The 23,613-nt window shown below is 44.3% G+C and overlaps 1 protein-coding gene across 2 annotated transcripts in view; it reads right to left on the bottom strand.

The window, feature by feature from the left end:
• Window positions 1-1,217: 1,217 nt before the first annotated feature.
• RSU1 (Ras suppressor protein 1) overlaps window positions 1,218-23,613 on the bottom strand; it is a 202,227-nt gene continuing 179,831 nt past the window's right edge. For both annotated transcript variants that reach the window (XM_045162704.1, XM_045162703.1), the window contains one exon: window positions 1,218-1,787. In XM_045162704.1, coding sequence (XP_045018639.1) covers window positions 1,685-1,787 — 103 coding nt within the window. In that variant the 3' untranslated portion in view covers window positions 1,218-1,684. The remainder of the gene's footprint in view (window positions 1,788-23,613) is intronic.

Here is a 23,613-nt window from a genome sequence, read left to right as displayed (position 1 = left end):
TTTTGCTTTGATTTGTATTTTTTGGATTACTCTTGAGTCTAGATGTTTTTCCCCCATGTTTCTTGAAGATTATTTTCTCTTTGTGAATTTATGTGTATTGCTCATATTTCTATCTAGAGTGTTTATCTTTAAAAAAAAATTATTCAAGACTATACTGTGATAGTTTTTACTAAGGCTTTGTTGCTAGTTTAATTTTAGATAAAGTCTTTCCAATCAACCATAGTAGAGGTATTGTTCTTCCTGTAATTTCAAGAGCTAAAAAAAAAAAAAAAATCAATTAGAAAATTCAGACTGAGGCAAAGATGGTACCTAGAAAAATTGTATCAACCAAATTTCCAAACAGGTGATGGCAGCTGGGGATTCCTCTTCCCATGGTCAATGTTTTCTCAGGAAGTTATCCTGAAGCAAGAAGTATACAGACCTTCAGTAGTGACCTCTCTGACTCAAATGCAAAGTCCATCTCAGGATTTTTGGTTGGGTTTTTGTGGGTTCCAGGGGTCCTGGTCTCAGGATTTCAACTGTAAGATGGAGAGAAGAGGATGCCGGGGTAGAGACAGACAATCCACCTGAGTATGTTACATCTTCACACACCTTTTGAGACATTTCAGGGTTGGCAGTCTTTTTAGCACAAACGTTCTCCTTGGATTTGTTTCCACTGACATACATATCAACTGTAGGTAAAAACAAAGCTGCCTATCACCGATGTTAAACAATGATTTGTTGAATGATTTTGCCGCTGCAGTTTCTACTCTGGGAGTGGTACTGAGTGTGCACATTTACACGACTCCTTTGGCATCATCAAAGTCACTTAGAAGGATGCTCTCATATGAGCAGATTTTCTGCAGTGACAAGAAACAGACGAGTATTTTTCTCTCTCCGTTTCACAGCTCTCGTCGACCAGCCACTGGCAGAAGTCACCATTCCTTCAGCTAAGAAATGCTGCTTTCCAAAATCCTTTGGCAAAATCTTCTAGAGATTTGTTTTTCTGCTTCTTCCTAATTTAGAAACAGTCTTCAAAGAGAGAAGAAAAAAAAAACTGACATATCAATGTGAGAAGAAACCAACTCATTTAATTCTGCATTTCTTTCACAGAAAGTTTCAGAATTTATCATCGACGACCAATAAATTGGACGAGATAGATCATGGTGGGGTAAAAGTCAACAAGAAAAGGTATATGCCAAGATTCAATTTTTTTTTTAAATTGAAGAAACAACATGTGACACAAGTTTGATTTTATTAAAATCATTTGTAAACTGACATAATATCTCAGGGGTGAAGGAAAACTTTGAACAAAGCAAAAATAATGAGTTGTGTGAATTAACAGAAGGGTGAACAGTGTTAAGTGTGGCATTTAAATGATTACATGATTTTAATTATTCTTTTCATAATAAGCAACTCTGTGAACATCTATTCAAGAAGTTGAAAGCTGTGCCTTCTATGGAACTTGCAGCTGAATTAAGGCTTTGTTTCCTGCCTTGGGTAATTTTAAGAAAACAAATGGAAATGGTTCGAAGAACTTATAAAAAATCCACCACCTACCGAAAGAACTTAAGGTAAGGTGGTAAGCATTAGAAAGAGAAAAACAAAACAAACACATACACAGAGTATTCATTTGTGAGACAGAAAAGAGAGAACAGAAGTAATGATGAGAGAAGTGACCCGAAGTCCAGCTCAGGCCGACCCCTTATTTATTTTTGGCTGCCAGGGGTTTCCGGCTAATCTTTTTCGATTTGTCATTATTTTTCTTCGGTGGTTCTGGGTTTGCCTGCATGTGTCTGCCGTAGAGGCTGAAAAGAGAGAGAAGGGAAACTGTGAGATCCACCTTGTGAACACAAGAGACGCTTCTCCTGGCAGATTTTCATCAACAGATTCATCTCCAGGCATATTGAGGGAGGCTATGAATACCACAAGGGCATTTTTGTTTCCTCTGGGTCATATGCTGGATTTACACACGTGCATACACACACACACTCTCTCTCTCTCTCTTACTCACTCCACCATGCCATGAAGTCCAATTCTGGACCAGTCTCCTGGAATCATACACTCTGTGGGCTAAGGAAGAGAGACCAGGACTAGGAAAAACGTGAGGCTCAGCTTGGCCGCTCCAGACTGAAGCTCCACAGTTCGTGAGTGTTGGAATCAACAGCGACCAAAACTTGGCTGAATTGAAAAGACAGAGTGTCCCCTTAGTGCAAAGTGAGCAGAACGCCGGCCCAAGAGCCCTGGGGCTGGGTGATGCGACAGAGAGCGATGGTGTCCGAGCCTGCGCTGGCTGCTCACCCGTGATGGATGGCACTGGGGTGGCGACCACCCATCAATGCCACATTAATAAGCACCGCTGATTAAATGTTGACGAAGTACCCTATAATCACAGCCACGGCATCCATCGCGGAGCAGAGCTGGCTCTGTGGCTGAGGGGACTGAACCTGATAGCAGACAGTAATTAATCGGTAATTTATGAGTCATTCTGGTTAAACTAAATTAAAAGCCACCTGAAAGTGAAAACAGCTCAACCTTAACTCCCCTTGTTGCTATAACTGTGTCCCCGAGAGAGGCCAGTGGGTGTGTCAGTGCTTCCCTAAGACAGGCAATACCTGACCCCACACTGAACGGGGTGGACACAAACACTGACCTTCCTGTACAAGGCGCCCCGTCTTCCAGGATCCACGTGGCTAACTGACACCCTCTCCTGAACTTGGCTACACTCATGCTCCCAGTGACACTGATGCTGCGGTTGATGAGCTGAGGGACAGACCTGGTGCCTGGGGTTGTCCGGTTGACGGGGCGCTTAGGCAAAGCTGGACTCTGAGTTTTGACAGGTCATACTGCAGTCTGCTTCTCCAGAGGCTTCCGAGCATCTCCTCGGAAGCAGGATCTACCAACAGTGGTCATGAACTTGGGTCTCTGTTCGCAAGAAGTCTAGAATGTGGAGTGTGGCAGCAGACAGACTTACAAGCTGAAGAATGTGGAGTCCAGCCAGGTGCTGGGAACATTCTCCAGATAAAGGGGAGCATCAAGGAGGAACTACATGTCCTCAACACATCACATCAGAGCCTGTAAGTTAGCATTTAACGCCTGTAGAAGTTCCCTTAGAGCAGGGGTCCCCAACCTCTCAGACCTCATATCTGATGATCTGAGATGGAGCGGATAGAGTAATAATAATGTGTACCATAAACGTAACATGTTTGACTCATCTGCCAACCACCATTCCCCTCACCCCACCATCCGTGCAAAAACTGTCTTCCGTGAAACCAATCCCTGGTGCCAAAAAGGTTGGAGACTGCTGATAGAAGACTTGTATACCTGTGGCGGATTCATTTTGATATTTGGCAAAACTAATACAGTTATGTAAAGTTTAAAAATAAAATAAAATTAAAAAAAAAAAAAAAAAAGACAACTTCTGAATGGAGTCTAACTGAATGGAGAGGCAGGCCCAGTCCTGCCCAGCGTCCACAGCAGAAACATCCCCAAGAGAACCTGCCATCCAGGAAAATGGATCTTTAAACCTACACATGGCCCCCTCCCTACACTTTTTAAGAAAACTGGAGTGTCATTGCTTTACATACTGCATTAGTTTCTGCTGTGCAGCAAAGTGAATCAGCTCCATATACATATGTCCCCTCTCTTGGATTTCTTTCGGATCTAGGTCACCACAGAGCACTGAGTAGAGTTCCCTGCGTTATATAGCAGGTTCCCACTAGCTATCTATTTTACACATGGTAGTGTATGTCAATCCTAATCTCCCAACTCAGCCCACCCTCCCTTCCCCATGTGCTGTCCATTTGTTTGCTCACTGTGTCTCTATTTCTGCTTTGCAAATAGGTTCATCTGTACTATTTTTTTAGATTCCACATACATGGATTACTCCTACACTTTAAAAGGAGAAGTTGGTTCCCCTCAAAGTCTATGTTGTAGACATTTGGTAGTCCTGGATCCAGGCAAAGAAACATTGGTTTAGGCAGAGAGGAAGGTTCAGCCAATCCAGCTTTACCACTGTTACCAGTCCCACTCCCAGTGATGCTGCTACGGCTACTGCTAAGTCACTTCAGTCGTGTCCGACTTTGTGCAATCCCATAGACAGCAGCCCACCAGGCTCCCCTGTCCCTGGGATTCTCAAGGCAAGAACACTGGAGTGGGTTGCCATTTCCTTCTCCAATGCGTGAAAGTGAAGTCGCTCAGTCGTGTCTGACCCTCAGCGACCCCATGGACTGCAGCCCACCAGGCTCCTCCGTCCATGGGATTTTCCAGGCAAGAGTACTGGAGTGGGTGCCATTGCCTTCTCTGACTCCCAGTGATGTCCCTGTCCTAATTCCCCAGAACTTGCTGTTGTCACCTTACATGACCAAAGGGACTCTGCAGAGGAAATAGGGTTAAGGACCTTGAGGTGGAAAGATGGTTTTGCATTTTCTAGGGGGTTCCAACTTGTGCACCCCTTCCCCCACCCTGCCAGCTTCTCTCCTGGATGCACCAGAATAGGGAGAGCAAACTGAGCCAAAGGAGAGCTGTGTGTTACATTCTTCACCTATATCAGACAAGCTGATCCTCCCATAGCGTCTGCCCCTCTCCTCCTCCTCCTCCTCCAGGATGCTGCTTTCCTAAAGATTAGCAGCTTACTGCTACAGCCGGATGTGCACAAGGGGACCTGGGGGTGGGGGTGGGGCTCTGGTCTCCCAAGCTCCTCCCACCTGGCACGAAGCCAAGGTCTGACTGTTCTGAGCACCCACAAAGGCATCTACGGTCTCAGCATCTTCCACTGTAATCACTTTCTCACAGCTTCAGGGTCTCTCCCTTACTTTCCAAACTCTTATCACTATATTCATTCTTGCTCACAGATAACATCCAACTGTAAGGATCACAAAAATCTGTAGATACACCGCTCCCTCGTTTGTGAACTTGGAAACCTGGTAAAGACTCAGGGGCTGGGAAAGTGGTATCAAGAGAAAAAAAGAGTTCAAAGGAGAGAGAAGAGATGAAAGACTCAATGAGGGCCTGCTACGCACCACACTCTGAACACCCAGGCATGGAAGCCTTCTTGGAAGGAGTGGCGGTGTTGCCAGGCCCTGACAACCGTCACGAAGCAAAGTCATTTCAGCAGGTGTGCCAAAGCTGCCTGGGGCTCAACAAGGCGCCTCTATTCAGGAAGGAACTAGAATGTTCCAACCTTTCATCGCCTGCCTTTTTAGACTCAGACCCCACTGTGTGCCTGGCCTTCCTGGGGCTACACAGCAAGCCACTCACTACAAAGGGTCGAAAGGGAGACTGAAAAGTCTCAGTTTGCCACTTATGAGCTGTCAGTTCTAGGCACGTGATTAGCAAGCCTCATCCCCACCGTGCCTTCGTTTCTTCATCTGTTAAAGAAAAAATGATGTTGTTTTCTCATAGGGTGGCCGTAATGCTGAGGTAAGCCGGGCACCAGGGCATGACATGGGGTTAGAGTGATTAAATAAAGGTAATTATATGATTACTTCTCCAGGGCTTTTTCCTCCAAAAAATAACATGGTATTTTCTACAGACACCAAATCTCCAAGCATATATGGAAGAAAGGTTTGGGTCCTCTTTGAAGAAAGCAACTCAGGCTAAAGGCACTGTCCCACTTCCTCCATGAGTCACCAGCGGATGACTCTGCCCTGCGGATCCTCTCCCTGCTCCAGCTGTGTGCCAGATGACAGTGCATTTCACTCTCATCTGTAGACTGGATCCATCAGAGCAATCATTCCCACCTGCAGATGTGGCTCTGGCCGGGCAGGAAGGACGAGCATCTCGGGGTCCCAAGTCTTGGATTCCCTCAGCTATTCATATTAGCCCTGGGGCCTCTGTTCAGTAAGTGTAGGGGGCAGAATAATGGCCCCTCAAAATATCCACATCCTGATCCCAGAGACCTTGGGGTCTGTAACCTTATACTGCTAAAGGGACAGTGCAGAGCTGATTAAGGACTTGAAAAAAATTTTTCTTGGAGCTGCTTTAGACTGTTGCGTTAGTTTCTGCTGTATAGCAAAGCCAGTCCGTTACAGGTATTCATATATTCCCTCCTTTTTTTTGGATTTCCTTCCCATTGAGGTCACCACAGAGCACTGAGTAGAGTTCCTGAGTTCTACAGTAGGTTCTCATTAGCTATCCATTTTATATGTAGTATCAATAGTGTGTATGTGTCAGTCCCAATCTCCCAATTCATCCCATCTTTTCTTCCCCCTTTGGTATCCATGTTTGTTCTCTACATCTTTGTCTCTATTTTTGCTTTCCAAACAGGTTCATAGATGGAGAGATGATCCTGGGTTATCTGGGTGGGGCCAACATAATCCCAGGCATCCTCTTAAGAGGGGAGATGGGGGTGCTGGAGGGGCAGTCAGGGATGCTCAGATGCTGGCTTTGATGAAGGAGGAAGGGACTGCCAGTTGAGAACTACAGGCAGGCTCTAGACCCCAGAAAGGCAAGGAAACACATTCTTGCCTAGAGCCTCCAAAAGACGAAACCCTGCTGACACCTAAATTTCAGACTTCTGACTCCCAGAACTGTGAGAGAATATATTTGTTCTGTTTTTGGCTGCTAGGTTGGTGTTGATGTTTAGTGGCTAAGTCATGTCTGACTCTTCTGCAACCCCATGTACTACAGCCTGCCAGGCTCCTCTGCCCATGAAATTTCCCCAGCAAGAACACTGGAGTAGGTTTTCATTTCCTCCTCTAGGGGTTCTTCCCGACCCAGGGATCGAACCCGAGCTTCCTGTGTTGGCAGGTGGATTCTTTACCACTGAATCACCAGGGAAGCCCTTTTTGGCCACTAAGATCATCTTAATTTGTTATCTGCAGCAACAGGGAACCAATACAGTAACTGAATCTCTCTGGGGCTGTCTGTGAGGGATTTTACGTAGTTTTAGCAGGAGAAATTTTCTTCTGGGGTAGCAACTCCCTGACAAGAAAGAAAAGTTAAGAACTAAGTTGCAGAAAGGCCACAGAAGGAGAGTCTCCAAGGAAAAATGGGTGCTGTCTACTAGAAGAGGAGGAGGTGGGCAGGCCAACTATCCCCTCTCTGCTACAGTGAGACAGGATGGGCCTGGCTCCCTCTATGCGCTGAAGCTGATAGTCATGGTCCATGTTTGAAATGCATCCAGAATTTAATTTACAGATGTGACAGTGACAAGATGGATAGCTCCATGCCTCTGAAAGGAGTCCTATCACGTGCAGTTATGTGCAGGGCCACATGGGGAAGCGCCAGGTTGACTGGGAGGCAGAGGAGCCCAGGGGAGAGCAAAGCCCAGAGTCTTTATGGGTGGTTTCACAGGAAGGAATGGGTGAAACAGGGTAGGTGAATAATTTGATTAAAATCTCAGAGCCTAGAGCTAAAGAAGTGATCTCCAGTTGCCCAGTGCCTGGATCAGGGGGAATACTGGCTTGGAGCATCAGAGTTAGAGAAAAGAGGTGGTTAGGATTGGGGCTTGGGGTTGGTTGGCTTGGATATGAAAGGCATGCTAAAGGATGAACTGTTCGCTCCTCTGGGAATGAGGAGCATTCTCCCTCGCCAGAATCATTAAATACAGGAAGTGAAAAACAGGACTGATCTATGCAACCTGCAGCCTTCAGGATGGCTTTCTGTCCTCCTGACCTTCCCATACTCTCCTCTTATTATGTAACTTCCACCTCCTTGATCTTCGAAGATTTCAACTAACCCTTGGATCCTGGCACAAGATGCTTCTTGATGAGCACATCCCCTCAGCGATCTGCTCAGGTGGTACCCATCATCTGGCCCTACAAGAGCCCTGGCTCACTGCATGGGGGATGCTGGAGGACAGTCCTGGGGCTTCAAGCATCTGCATTCCTGAACCCTGTTTGCTCCAAAGGACGTGTGACATTGAGCAGGTGACTAACTTGCCACAGTCTGATGTCTTCATCTGCAAAATGATGAAAACTGCTACCTTGAAGGGCTTGTGGGGGGAGATTAAATCAGACACGGACAGGGTCTCGTGTGCAGGCACAGAACAGCTGTTCCAGAGCAACAGCCATCACCTTTAACCTCTCATGAAGGCCTAAGACCCAGGCTAAGCCGGCCAATTCCTCCTGCTTCCCAGACACTGCCTCTGAGCACAGCCAGGAGTTCAGCTTTGCCATCATGAGCTCGGGGCGGGCAGACTCTACCTCGGGAAGGCTTCTGGGGGCACTGAAATCTGGTCATGCTAGTGTGAGAGCTCTGACAAGGAAGACTGGCTCCCTGTCACGGATGGGGCTGCAGCATCGGTCACCAGTGGGTGAAGTGATCAGTTCAGAATACGGAGTGAACCTGTGGCAGAGTCTTGGAAAATCTTCTCTCCTCTGAAAGCTAGGGTCTACAGAGGATGACTGGGAGCTGTTCATGGAAGGAAGAAAAGCAACAGAGAACCAGTTAAAGTGATAGGAAAGGATGAATTATGCTCAGGAGTCTGATGAACAGACTTCTGACAGTGAAGAGAATCCTCAAAGGCGAGATGCCTACGGATGACCTGTGCTGTGGGTGATGAACGAGGCAGCATCACTTAGCTCATGAGGGCTCTTGTCTGGTCCCTGTGGGAGCGGACCCTGACCACAGCAGCTGTCTGCAGAATCCCAGCCGAAGATCAGCTCTGGAGGGTTCATCATGAAACGATGCCATGAACAGTAGAGGTCACCAGCCTGGTCACTTGAGAGGCATCGTGTTAAAGTTGTCTGCACACTGGATCCCGACACTCCGCACAACTCAACACCCCTGCCTGGTGACATCTAAGATGGCACAGCAAACAATTTCAGCCCACGAGAATGAGAATACATTTATTTCTCAGCAAACATTATATTGAGTAGTAGCTGAGCACCGAAGAATTGATGCTTTTGAACTGTGGTGTTGGAGAAGACTCTTGAGAATCCCTTGGACTGCAAGGAGATCCAATCAGTCCATTCTAAAGGAGATCAGCCCTGGGATTTCTTTGGAAGGAATGACGCTAAAGCTGAAACTCCAGTACTTTGGCCACCTCATGAGAAGAGCTGACTCATTGGAAAAGACTCTGATGCTGGGAGGGATTGGGGGCAAGAGGAAAAGCGGACGACAGAGGATGAGATGACTGGATGGCATCACGGACTCGATGAACATGAGTCTGAGTGAACTCCGGGAGTTGGTGAGGGACAGGGAGGCCTGGTGTGCTGCGATTCATGGGGTCGCAAAGAGTCGGACACGACTGAGCGACTGATCTGATCTGATCTGATCTGATGATATGCATGCTCTTCTATTATTCGGGGGTATATTTATTTAACATGGGCATATTCATTTTGCGGGAAAAAGAAATCATTTGAGTTTTACTGTTTCTGTTCAATCCAAGGGTCTCATGCAGACCGTCACACCCCTTCATGACTGCAACAATGAACACCACTGGGGACCGCATTTTTCCTTCTTGAAAAGTCTCCTCCCCCGGCTCCAATGCACTATCCTTGCTCTTATTTTTCCCCTGGACAATTCTATAGTCCTTGTGTTTTTGCTTTTAGCTCATTGTATTCTCTTCCCTAAACCAATCATCTGATTTTGTAGCTTCAATGAGTATCTCTGAGTATGAGCCCTCCAAATCACTGCCATCTTCAACCCTTGCTACACCAAAACTCCCACTTGTACACTGAACCATTAAACCCAACCAAATGCACACAACAGTTCCCTACCCCAATTCCTCAACGTCCCTCTAATGTCTCCAGACCTCTAGGATCAAAATGATGAGGTCATTCTGGCACCTGCCTCTTTTTTCAGTCACCCTATTAATTTGATTTCATCCTCCTCTACCATAGAAATTCTGTCTGTGGCAAGGGAGGATCTGAAGCTCCAAGCAAAGCTATATGTACCTTTTTTCAGCTGAAAAGTGAACACAGCTTTCATCAGCTTCTCAAAAGGTTCACGACTCAATGGATTAATAAGATGCTTTATGGCACTTATTCTTATATCATCCTATGATTTTATTCATTCTCTTTTCCTTCTACCCTAAAATATGGCCATTAGATTAGTGTTAACAGGTTCCTTCTCGGTCTCCATTTTTTGGGCCATGCTGTGCAACTTATGGGATCTCAGATCCTCAACCTGAGATCGAACCCAGGTCCCCGCAGTGAAAACACCAAGTCCCAATCACCAGAGAATTCCCCCTTCCTGATCTCCTTGATAACAATTCCTTCCTTCCTTCAATGTGTCCTACACACAACTGACAGAATTCTCTCTCCTTTGTTTATGCATGGCAAGCAGCATCCACTACCCATGGGGTCAAGTACCCAGCCTGGTATGTGACAGAGTATCCACTGAACATGCCACGTAATGCCTACCCAGCCAGATTTCATCTCTCTCTGTTCACTAGCAGACCAAATGCAGAAACCTGGTCTGGAGGAAGGCAGTGTAGAGTGCAGGAAAGGTAGGCTGAATGTTAGCTTTGCCACCTATCAGCTCAGTAACCTTAGAGTCTGATATCATTCTGGAATCTCTGTTTATTGAAAACTGGGAATATCTGCATACTGCCTACACCTTGCAGGTGATTTGAAAAAGCTTTTGAGTGCTAAACCCATCTAAGGCCTTTGTCAGCCAGGATTCCTTCTGGTCTCAGTTTTTGGCTGATTTGTGTAACTATTGCCTGGAATGCCCACCCTCCTCCTTTCTACAACTCAGATCTCATCCACATATTCAGGCTTTTCACAGCTTTCTCTGCTCTGCCCCCTGTTCAATTTCTGCCTTCACAATTTTCTGTGGTGTTTATTGAGATTTCATCGTTAAGTCCTTCAGAATAGACAAAGTAATTTCTGCTCTTGACTGTTATTTCCAAGGACTAGTAGAGTGCCTTGATCAGGACACATGGTAGATATGGTCACCATGCAGTCAGCATTCACTACCACAACTAGCCAAGAAAGAAGGGCTTTCATTTTGTTCATTTTCCAAATGAGGAAACTCAGGATTAGAAGAAGGTTCAGATCACCCCCAGGTAATGACCCCAAAGTTCAAATTCTCTAGGCATTAAGTATATGGGCTTTCCTGGTGGCTCAGTGTAAAGGCTCTGTCTGCAGTACAAGAGACATGGGCTTGCTCCCTGGGTCAGAAAGAGTCCCTGAAGAAGGGAACGGCAACCCACTCCAGTATTCTTGCCTGGGAAATCTCATGGACAAAGGAGCCTGGCGGACTGCAGTCAGTGGGGTTGCCGGAGCTGGACAAGACTTAGCAACTAAACCACCAACCATCACCACCAGCATCTTTCTGGATTTCTCAGTTTTGTCCTCTTCATCAGCCTACCATTTCCTCAAGGGTGGGGACAGCAGACTTCACTTCTTTTGTATTCTACATGCGCAAGGCACTGCTGGAAGCACATTGTGTGCTATGTAAATATTATGTTTCAGAATGCCAGGTATATGAGAGGTACAATATGCTGTGCTGAAGTCATTTGCTCCTGTCATATGCCTCCCTCCTGTTGTTTTGGGTGTTTCCATGGAAAGTCCTTATACAGACCAAGAAAAGAACCAATTTGAAAAATCTCAGTATATGGCCAGTGACAATAATGGAGAGAAATCATTCTGTGTCTAATCTGTAATCTTATGGTAGGATGCTAAATTTAAAATCTCTGCAAATAAATCTGTGGACAAAGTGTGAAGCCCAGATTATTAATAAGCATTTGCCATATCTTTATTTATCCTATCTAGCAGCTTCTGAGGGGTTGGTGACAGAACCTTAGCACTTAAATTGCTGAGTCTTAAAGAAAAAAAGGGAACAGTTACCATATTCCCATGAGAAGTCTCATTAATTCAAAAGGCAATGATTTTTTGAGATCAAACCTCCAAGAGATGGTTCCATGAAATTCACTAGCACCAGGAGGTGTCTTTCACATTCTCCATTATAACCCTCACTGCTCTCTGCCCCCAACATATAGTGTAAAGAGAAATTATCCACATACATGTGTGCAAACAGCATCTGTATAAATAGCCAAGAAGAATCTGTAGCTGGCTTAGGACAGATATTAAACTACACAAAAAAATACAAAATGTGAGGCAGATTTTAAAAATACCCCATACATTCTAGACTAACTATCTGCCCCATTGGAGGAGAGAAATGAGGATTCTGGCAGAACAAAACTAACAATCTCATGCACAAAAGATGCTCATTAAACTTCATCATCCTGTCTACTCTAATGATGCTTTCACTTAATAAAAATTCCCTAAGCAGTTGCAAGGATATTAGGCAAGGTCTTTGGTTATGTATCAGAGGTCTGAGCTGTCACCAGCAAGCATGCAGTTCGGGGGGTAAGGCTCCCTGGGGAAGGAGCAAATACAGCTTTCACAGAATACATGCAGAGAAAAATCAATAACTGCAACTTGCTTCCCTGCTTAAGCATTTAAGAGAATAGGTAATCCTTTTAAATTAAACTGCAAAGTGCTAAATGTTGCAATTTCCAGAATAAACTAAAAAACAAAGGAAAACAGGAGGAAGAGCATTCTTGTAAGTTTTCTAAGCAAGCTACTTCCTTAATAGACTCCAGACCTGGAGTACTGGACAATATTTTTTATGAAAAGAATTATTTTGATATCATTACGTTGAGGCTGCATAGGTGTCTATGTGTTGGTAATACACAAACCTATTTATAGATACAAGGAAGGAAGTGACAAGCATTTCTTTATTTTGTTGTTGTTTTCTATTTTTTGACTGTGCCACGTGGCATAGCATGTAGGACCTTAGTTCCCTGACCAGTGATCGAACCTCTGAGCCCTACAGTAGAAGTCCATTAATGAATGGACTACCAGGAAGTCCCAAGAAATTATTTCTATTACATGCATGTAATACCACCAAAAATTATTCCTAAGAAAACATTACTATTAAAATTCACAATCTTGATATGCATGTGTGTAACTGATTTACCTTGCTATATACCTGAAACAGCACTATAAATCAACTACAGTCCAACACAAATTAAAAAAAAAAATTCACTAACTAGAATCTGGCTCTCAAAAGCTAAACAGTAATTATCTAATAGATCCCTTAACATGAACAGCTAGATGATAATTCTATATAATCACAAATTATTACTTCTGTCCACATTATACAACCCATTTTAAATTTCATGTCCAGTCAATACAGAGTTGGCTGGAGAGAGATGAGAGTTGGTGCAAGAATGAGGTATGACCCCAAAACTTAAAGGCAGAATGGTTGCCCTCTGTGTGTTAAATGATTACGTCAACACAAATGAACCAAAGCAGAACTCAGAAAGTCTTCCCAAGAAACATCAGCACAACTCAGGCCGGCGAGATTTGATTAGAAGCCAGCCAAAGGAATGAACAAAGCTGGAGAGAGACCCTGTGCATTAGAAGACCGGTGGTGTGCTTCAGCACCTCCAACAGTGGGGTAGACGCAGGCAGTGGGCATCTATGGGACCCAGCTGGGAGTTCTGTGGGCACCTTGATAATGTCTGTAAGTGCAGGAAGAGGAAATAAACATGGCGCCACTGTGGCACTTCCAAGGCTTCACGGTACAGCTGGGCCACCTCCCTGCCTTCTGCCTTGACCCTCCATGTTCCCAATCTCTAGCACACGGGCAAACAAATTAGGCCTCTGCCCATTTCCAAGGTCCGTACATCTATTCCCTTTGTTCAGAATGCTTCTCTCCAGGTCTCCGGAAGATCGGCACTCGTACCATCCCTGTTGTACAGGTTAGGGAAAGGACACAGAGAACTTCAATAACTTTGGTTTCAAAACAATTCAGTCTCAACCCTCTCCCTTTACTCTGGGTGCAGACACTGGTTTGCACATAAGCCTGTGGCCAACCTGTGCCAACCACAGAAAGACCCAAGATCTTACCTCAAGCTATTGGGAAGAAGAGCCCTTTCTTTTGAGTTGAATTAGGAGCCTACATCTGCTGCTGGCCATGGTGGCATCTGAGAAGAGAGCTTGCCTGGGAAAGAAACCAGCAGGCAAAGCAGAACTGCAAGATGGAGGGAAATGGAGTCCAGAGACATTGAGTCCATGCTCATGCCATGCCTTAAAAAACCTATTTACTGTATCGCTGGATTATTAGTAATATAACTTTCTTCTAATGCTTTGTGTTTGTTGCATTCCAAGAACACTGAGCCCTGAATGACACATCACTCTGATCTACTTCAAATGTGAGTTCCTAAGAGACTCTTTTTGCCCACATTCTCTCTCTTTAACCACATTCGTTTCCTTCATATCACAGTCACAATATAATGATTTTGATTTTTATTAATTGTTTGCCACCTCCTTTAATGGAAGATGAACTCCAAGGACAGGCATCTTGTCTTCACTAGTATCCCCTCTGCCCGGTGCACCACGGGCACACGATTGTTTGCCGACTGACGGAAGCACCCATCACTGCACTTACTAGGATGCACGGCAACATCCAGCTCCCGAGTCTCCTACCAGCCGGGTCACTAGAGCCTCTGAGGCAGGAGCTGTCTTAATCCTTTTGTTTCTCCAGTGCTGGCCACACACTAGCCACCAAATAAACATCTACAGGTGGACTGAAAGAATATATTTATAAAAAATATTCTTAACTGTAGGATAATTACTTTATAATGGTGTGATGGTTTCTGCCATACAGCAATATGAACTGCCACAGATGTATGTATGTCCCCTCCCTCTGAAAGCCCCCCTCCCTCCCCCTCCCTCCTCTAAGGTTGGCACAGAGCACCAGCGATGAGCTCCCTGCATCACACGGCAGACTCCCACTGGCTCTCTGTTTTACATATGGCAATGTGTATGTTCCAGTGCTATTCTCTCAAATCATCCCACCCTCTCCTTCCCTTGCTGTGTCCAAAAATGTGTCCTTTATGTCCGTGTTTCCTTTGCTGCCATGCAGGTAGGATCATCAGTACTGCCCCGAAAGAGTATCTTAGCTGAGGAACATTTCCTGATTCATCTCTTAATTCCACACTCATCAAGTGACGATAGACATGCTTCCCATGCAGAGGTGTTCACTGCGAAAACAAGTGCTGTGTATGCCAAGGCAAGTCTTTTAGTCGTTAGGGGTAGTTTTCCTCTGTTAACAAAATTCCAGGCCCCTACATAAGCTTCTTCTGCTGTTTTCCCCAGTCTCTGTAGGGTTTCTGAGGCTTGGAGAGCTGAGAGTGGAGGTGCAGTAAATGCATCGTGGTGCCATTTTGTGACGCTGCTTGGGAGCCATCCATTCTTCTCTTGTGGAGATTCTCATTTTAAAAAAATGTTTAAAAAGTTTTTTTTTGCTGTGGACCATTTTTTAAAGCCTTTATTGAATTGTTGTGACACTGCTTCTGTTGTTTATGTCCTGTTTTCTTGGCCATGAGGCATATGGGATCTTAGCTACCCAACCAGGGATTGAACCTGCAGCCCCTGCATTGGAAGGCGAAGTCTTAACCACTGGACCACAAGGGAAGCCCTGGAGGGTCCCTCTCAAAATACTGTGTGACCAGGGGTTTTCATTCAATTCCTTTACAGCACAGTAGGTCTTATTGAATATTAACCATCATTTGATATTAGCAAGAACTAGCCAAGTACAGGAATAGCTTAACACAGAGGATTAAGTCAAAATGAACATTATAAAAACGCTGGGATTTCTTCCTTTCCTTCGGACAAATTAAACATCAGAATGAATTTTTATTATCCTGGAAAGATGGGAGTTTTTCGAGCCACGCGTGGTTCCTTCAGGAAAGGCTTGGTGTTCACGACCTTTTAAGTTATTAAGCTAGTGACTGTACCAGCCAAACACAGGCAGTGCACGCTATACACCAGCATTTCCACAGGAAGCTTCTGCGGCATTTTCTGTATTAACTCATTTAAGCCTGAACAAAAGACATCATGGAGGGCTGCACAGCTGTCCTGTGGGTCTAGATATAAATGACGCTGCAACTGGAACACCCGTGTCCAAACGGCGAAGCTTCAGCTTTGTCTTTGTTTTTCAGACACAGACCAACGGTAAAGCGAATCTACAGGTATTGTTACTCATCCTCCTCTTCCTCTCGGTGGCTGTTAATGCGGACTCCCTGCTCCCAGGGCCCTCCTCCCCTCTCAGCCCAGGTGATCGGATGATGTGACACCGGCAGGCGGCTCAAGGCCAGGTCAACGGAGAGCGAGCCGCCTCTAAGTGCTCGTCTACACAGGCTCAGAGTGCATGGCAGGTAATACCGACTCAGGAGGCAGAAGGCTTGGGAATTAATCCACTGACTAAGGTGATCTGTGCTTTCCTAGATAGGAAATGGCGCATTTGGACTTAAACAGGGTGGGAGCCATCTGGTATATGCACTGCCACCCTCCTGCCCCTCGCCTTGTACACCCACTGGGCATTCACTCAGAATGCACCCAGAACCTACTTAGATCACACCCTACAGGCAATGCCTGGTCACAGCTGGGCATCTGAATGGAACCTGCACGTTGTATGTATGAAACATGTATAGGACTCTGCTTACATTAAAACTCATTTACCCTTAGGAAAAACCACATTCAGTGAAACTTATCTCCAAGGTTCCTCTTATGTTCAGGTTGGATTACAGCTTGACGCCTGAGATTCTAAGCAGCACTATATTATCTGCCTCTCCTTCATGTCCACTAGATAGTCTGTGAGCTTATGTTCCACTTACACAGCAAAGAGAGTGAAAAAAAAAAAAAAAATGACCTTAGAAGTCAAAACCAGAAAGCAAGCATCTACCTACAGATGGATGTAGCCATGAGGCTTTTGCCAGGTGGACTTCAGGAAGCAGCAGCTACAAGTCAGTTCTAGTCATTGTCTCTTGTCGCTTCTTCCCTCATCTAAGCTGGGCTCTCTCTGAAGTGCCAAACCCTGCCATCCCTGCAACATGGAATGTCAAGTTGACTGTGCTTTCCTTCCATTCCTGATTGCAATATTTTATACTAGTGGCCAGAGGTTGGCAGTAGAGGAGAAGCCAGGCTTTTGCAGCAAAGAAACAAAACAAATTACATGTATTCACACATATATGTGGAATCTAGAAAAATGGTACAGGTGATCTTACTTGCAAAGCAGAAGTAGAGACAGATGTAGGGAACAAACCTATGGATACCAAGGGGAAATGGTGGGTAGGATAAATTGGTAGACTGGAATTGACATATATACACTGTGGATATACTATGTATAAAATACATAACTAGTAAGAACCTACTGTATAGCACAGGGAAGGCTACTCAATTCTCTGTGGGGACCTAAATGGGAAGGAAATCCAAAAAAGAGGGGATATATGTAAACGTAGAGCTGATTCACTTTGCTGTACAGTAGAAACTAACACAACATTGTAAAGCAACCACACTCCAATGAAAACAAATCAAAAACTAGACTGGATATGTGTATATGTATAACTCATTCATTTTGCTGTACACCTGAAACCAATACATCACTATACATCAACTACATTCCAATAAAATTTTTTCTAAGATATAGAAAATCAACAAAACCCCCCAAATGGTGCTTGGGAATTAGCCCAACAACTGGGGAAGAGAATAATGGAGAAAAACATCTATGAGAGCTCAATAATAGAAGAGCCTTTGGATCCCCATCTTCCTTGAGGGAGGATTAAAAAAAGTAATTGTAGCTTTGATATACTCAGCAGATTTAATACATGTCATCTAGTTCTTCCTAGTTTTTTTTTTTTAATCAGATTTTTAAGAGTTTCAGAGAAATTTATGGTCATCAAGTGCAAAAAGGTTAAAAATTAAGATGTCCATGGCTTCCTCCGCTGGATGTTAAAATGGTCTACTGGAGAATTCCATGCATCAGCCATGAACCTGGGTGGGGGTCCTGGGAATTTGGGGGGAGGCGAGTACTCTCCCCATGGGGCTCCAGCTTTAGTTGCCTGACGGCCCTGTTGGGCCCTGAAGTCTCAGAGCAAAACTGTGGCTGTGGGTGGAGAGAGAAGAGCTTGTCACAACAGACCTTTTCATCCAAGAATCGCAAGTGTTTCATCTAGGAATCGCACCCACCAAACACTCCTGGAAGGTGTTAGTGCTAAGCACAGGCGGTGGAAGTGAGGTGGAAGGAGAAGCGTGAGGTGGAGGTGCCAGAGGCCCGGGGTTTCTGCAAAACCAGCCTGGTGCTGCTCTTTTGTCACAGTTTCTGATACAGGCAGACCCTGCTGTACTGGGCTTCAGAGAAATTGCCTTTTCTATAAATCGAATATTTGCAGCAACCCCACGTAGAGCAAATCTACTAGTGCCATTTTCCTAATAGCGTTATTTTTTAATTTTGTTTTTTTGGCCATGCTGTGTGGCATGTGAGATCTTAGTTCCCCAACCAGGGATTGAACCTGCATTGGAAGTGCAGAAACCTAACCACTGGACTGCCTGGGAAAAGTGAAAGTATTAGTTATGGACTGTAGACCCACCAGGCTCCTCTGTCCATGGGATTCTCCAGCCAAGAATACTGGAGTGGGTTGCCATTCCCTTATCCAAGGGGATCTTCCTGACTCAGGGATCGAACCCAGGTCTCCTGCATTACAGGTGGATTCTTTACTGTCTGAGCCACCAGGGAAGCCTGGACTGCCAGGGAAGTCCCCCCAGATTTAAATAAAGGGGTGTTTATGTGTGTGTGTGTATATACTTTTTTTTTTTTTTAAACCATAATGCTATCACACACTTTACAATGTCAACATGACTTTTATATGCACTGGGAAACCAAACATCAAGGGACTCACTTTATTTAGATATTTGCTTTATTGTGGGGTGCAGTATGGTCATGATGCGGCCAGTGATGACACCTGGGATCACAAAGGGAACACGTACTCAACAGTTATTTCAAATATTAGAAAACAACGTTCTATTACAAATGACTCGAACTGACCTATCTTTGCATGGAAAAATACTCCCCCATGAATAGCTGTTAATCAAGAAGATTTCTGCCCGACATGTATTGCCTGGAATGGTAAAAACAAGCCCCTCTTAGTCAGCCTACTGAATACCTACAGTGAGTTCATTTTTCCTCTCATAAATATTTCAGAAAGCTATTTTTAAAGTCTTATTTTTAAACACATATTAGTCCTTCCAATTTGTGGAGACATATTCTCTACTTTCACGTATGTAGAGCATAGCTCGGTCCAAAACAGGAGATTCACAAAGGTTAACTTTAAATTTTCTAGGAGCCACATTAAGAAAGGAAAAAGAAATAGATGAAATCAAGTTTAGGAATATATTTAATTTAACCCAATAGATCCAAAATATGATCATTTCAATGGGTAACCTGTATCAACATGGTAAATGATCTATTTTATTCCTAATCTAAGGATAAATGATTTAGTAAGTATATCATATAAATGTAATGATTTCTTTTTTGGTTCTAAGTGTCTTTGAAATCTGGTGAGTATTTGAAAGCCCTGATAGTATATCCCAACCAGACAAGCTGTAGTTCAAGGGCTCAAGAGTCACATGTTATTAGCAGCTACCATGCTGCAGAACACAGATAGAGACCATTTGAAAATGGTGCAATCGAGCCAGCTTTGTACTTAGATGAAAGACATTGTGAAAGCCGATGGACTCTTTCTTGACACATGGTTACTTCTAATGTTTTAAGAAAAGTAACGATGGAAATATGTATATATGTTTTATAAATATACATAAAAGTGATATATACATATTTTTAAGAGTTATTCCATTTACCTAGAGGGTGTTCCAATATGTTTGTTTGTAGTAGTTATGAGTATGAGCCTGGACAGGTCATCAGGCCGACAAATAGAGCTCCTAAAGCCCATGAACTTGGTGAGAGAAAAGTATAGTCAGTCCCCTTCTTCCCCAATGCAAGAAAACATAAAAACAACTCTAAGGGCCAAAGAAACTCAGCAAGCAGCTGGGGACAGGGCACCAAGTAGACCTTCACTAAAAGGGGCTCAAGCAGCAGCAACAGCTCTAGACCACGTGCGTTCAGGAGTTCTGCTGCATCCCAGGCAAGCCTGACTTCCTCACTGAGCTGTGTTCCTTTCACTCATTTATTTGCCACCCCACATGGCATGCATGCAGGATCTTAGTTCCCCAACCAGGGATCAAACCTGTTCCCTTGTAATGGAAGCACTAAGTCCTAACCACTGGTCCACCAGGGAAGTTCAGCTATGCTCTTTTAACATTTTTTTTTGTACTAGGGTATAGCCAATTAACAATGTTGTGACAGTTTCCGGTGAACAGTGAAGGGACTCAGCCATACACATACAAGTATCCATCCTTCCCCAAACTCCTCTCCCATTCAGGCTGCCACTAACTTTGAGCAGCATTCCCTATGCTACACAGTAGGTCCCTTAACCAGTTAAAAATTGGTTATTCATTTTAAACATAGCTGTGTGTACATGTCTGTCCCTTCACCCCTCACCCTCGCTGCTTTCCCCTCATGACCCCCCGTGGCGAGCTTCTGTAGACCGAGCAGCCCACCCCCGATCCCCTGGCCCACAGGTCGGGGTGGGGCCCAGGAGACAGAGCAGGGTGAAGGGCCAGAGCCTGAATTTAGTATTTGCCCCTGAAAAAGAAGCGTACTGAGTGGAGTAAGTCAGAGAAGGAGAAGTATCGTTTGACATCCCTTATATGTGGAATCTAAAAAGAAATGATACACATGAACTTACTTACAAAACAGAGAGAGACTCACAGACTTAGAGAAAGAACTTATGGTTGCTGGGGGGAAGGGACAGGGAGTTTGGGATGGACATGTACATGCTGCTATATTTAAAATGGTGATCAATGTTATCCGGCAGCTTGGATGAGAGGGGAGTTTGGGGGAGAATCGATACATGTATATGGATGGCTGAGTCCCACAGCTGTTCACCTGAAACTATAAGAACATTGTTAATCAGCTATACCCCAATACAAACTAAAAAATTTAAAATAGTAAAAAAAAGAAGGTTAAAAAAATAACTGGCAGCTGGGTAACCTTGGAGAACTTAACTTCTCTGAGTATGCTTTCTTATCTAGAAAATGGGATGGATGATAATAAGAGTACATAGCTCATAAGGTCGTTAGGAGGATGAAATACCCCAAAGTGCTTAGCAGATACCCAACAGGTACTTAATCAATAAGACTTTTACATACAATCTGCTCTGAACTGGGCTCGTCCACTCCAAACTCGGCTGGAGCCACAAAGTTAGAAAATGCCTCATGGCTGCATGCCCAAGTTTTGCACACGATGCAATCTCTTTCCAAAGAGATATTTTTTTAAATGTTACAATTTGTATGCTTGAGAAAAAAAAAAAATGGCAGAGAACATAAGCTAGGGGCCTTGGATATAAAACTACCAAAAAAGTTAGTCACTTTCTGAGCCTGGTCCTCATTGAACATTAATACATAACCATGTTATTCAATGACAAAGATGATCATGGAGGCTCTTCCTGGAGAAAGGTGCCATCTCTTTTGCTCTGTCCAGGGTTCTGAATGGGCGGCTCCCCAGCACCAATGGGAAAAATGAACAGGGGTATTGAATACACTTTCAGTCCTCCTCTTGCATCAGCCCTCCCATTCACAGGCTAAGCTGTTCTGGAATCTATTCAGAGGGGAACCACATTACATAAGACTCAATAATCTTAATGGTAACTCTGCAGTGAAAGTGTCATTTGTTGTAATGAACACTGATCATAAGTTAAGCCCTGAGCTACTCTCTCTCTGTTATTTTTCATTATACTGTTCCTTGCTCTGTTATATTTCAGGAGCACTGAGGGAATTGACTCAACTGTGTGTGCCAGTCAGCGTTTCATTCCTCAGATTAGATTCTGCTAAGAGGCAATGGACCAATGTGCAAACTGCTTCTTAAGGAAACACATTAGACGCTGGTTATAGGTTCTCTGCTGGTACCCAGGGGCACCTCCCCTTCCTCTTGGTTATGTATCTCTTTAGTTTACCATTTTTTCTATCTTCCACACAATCCACAGCATCGTTCTCCAGGCCCCAATCTGAGAGAGGATTAAAAATGTGTCTCTGGATACTTGTCCTACAGGAATGACCGTTCGATTCAACCACCAGAATTCTGTTTCCAAAATCATCATCATCTCTCATTGAGCTCTCACCTGCAAACACCACTCTGCTTACATGACAATCATTGCCCTACCTCCCTCCCCACCCCCTGTTGCTTTAAAGGACACTAACTCCAAAAGACACACCAGTGAGGGGAAGCTGGGATTTGTCCAAGTTTTAAAAACCCAATGTGAAAAATTCATCTTGCATGTTGTATATGAAGCTTGGGCGTATGTGCTTCCATGGGCACCTGTGCTCTTGGAATTGCTTATAAGTAGGTTGTGAGTCCTTGGAGAGACCACATCACCACCATACCTCAAAGGTCAACAGCACAAACACCTGGAGACTGCGTGGGTTGGCCCCTGGTCAAGAACACTCACAGGCTTTACCATCTTACTGAGTGCATCTCCATCTGACACTGGGCACTATTACTATTCCTTAGACCACAGGTCCCCAACCTCTGGGATCCAACGCCTGATAATCTGAGAGAGGGAAGCTGATCAATAACAATAGAAAGAAAGTGAATAATATATGTAATGCACTTGAATGTGCTTGAAAACAGAGGAAGCAGCCCCACTGCCTGCTTTAGTACCCATTATTTTGGCCAGGTGCCCCAAGGAAGTAGCCTGTGTATTTACTTCCTCTAACACGAGGTGCCAGGCCGGCCTTCTGCCCAGTGAGAGTTGCTCAGTCATGTCCAGCTCTTTGCAACCCCATGGAGTATACAGTCCATGGAATTCTCCAGGCCAGAATACTGGAGTGGGTAGCCTTTCCCTTTTCCAGGGGATCTTCCCAACCCAGGGATCAAACCCAGGTCTCATGCATTGCAGGTGTTCTTTACCAGCTAAGCCATAAGGGAAGCCCAAGAAAACTGGAGTGGGTAGTCTATCCCTTCTCCAGGGGATCTTTCCGACCCAGGAACCGAACCAGGGTCTCCTGCATTGCAGGCAGATTCTTTACCAACTGAGTTATCGGGGAAGCCCTGGCCTTCTGCCCAAAGACACAGCAAATCCACTCTGAAAGACTGCTGTTCCCAGACATATGGACACTTACATTTGGACATGTGCAGAATATGAACTGTCAACTACAAATTGACATTTGCCATCTACCTTTACAAGATTAATTCATGTGCTGCTGCAGCTGCTGATTTTCAACACCCTCGAAGAAGTTCAGGGTGCAGAGCAAAAATGACCCACTAGGTGCTCAGGGGAAAACTGTCAGAACAGATCTTCAGATAGTTATTAGTAAATATGGTCAGGAGCTGGTTTTATGAATCCAATTCTGTATCCTCTTATATCTAGAAAAGCACTAAAATCTTTCATAGTGATGATTGTTCCCCAGGACTAACAGAAACCTTCTGTAAAAAAAAAAAAGTATGTACTTGATTGCATGTACTCCCCCTCCACCAAAGTCACATATATACCGACCTTCTCCTTTGTCTCTTTGGAGCAATTTCTCACAGTTATCTAAAATTCTGTCTCCCAGGCTATAGTCCTCATTTGCCTCATATAAAACTTAACTCACAACTCTCACATTGCACTTTTTTAAAGTCAACTGACAATTTCTTAAAACTGTAGAGAAAAAGGAGAAACTCTGGCAGAAATCCAAACTATGTCTTCCTTCATTTTTAGACTTCTACATTTCACTTTTTAAACAAATAGAAATATATTGCAACCCATTGAGAAATTCAAAAGAGGGTTGAAAACAA

The sequence above is a fragment of the Bubalus bubalis genome, chromosome 14, assembly GCF_019923935.1.
Source record: "Bubalus bubalis isolate 160015118507 breed Murrah chromosome 14, NDDB_SH_1, whole genome shotgun sequence".
Taxonomy (NCBI): domain Eukaryota; kingdom Metazoa; phylum Chordata; class Mammalia; order Artiodactyla; family Bovidae; genus Bubalus; species Bubalus bubalis.
This window is presented reverse-complemented; position numbering and strand designations above follow the sequence as displayed.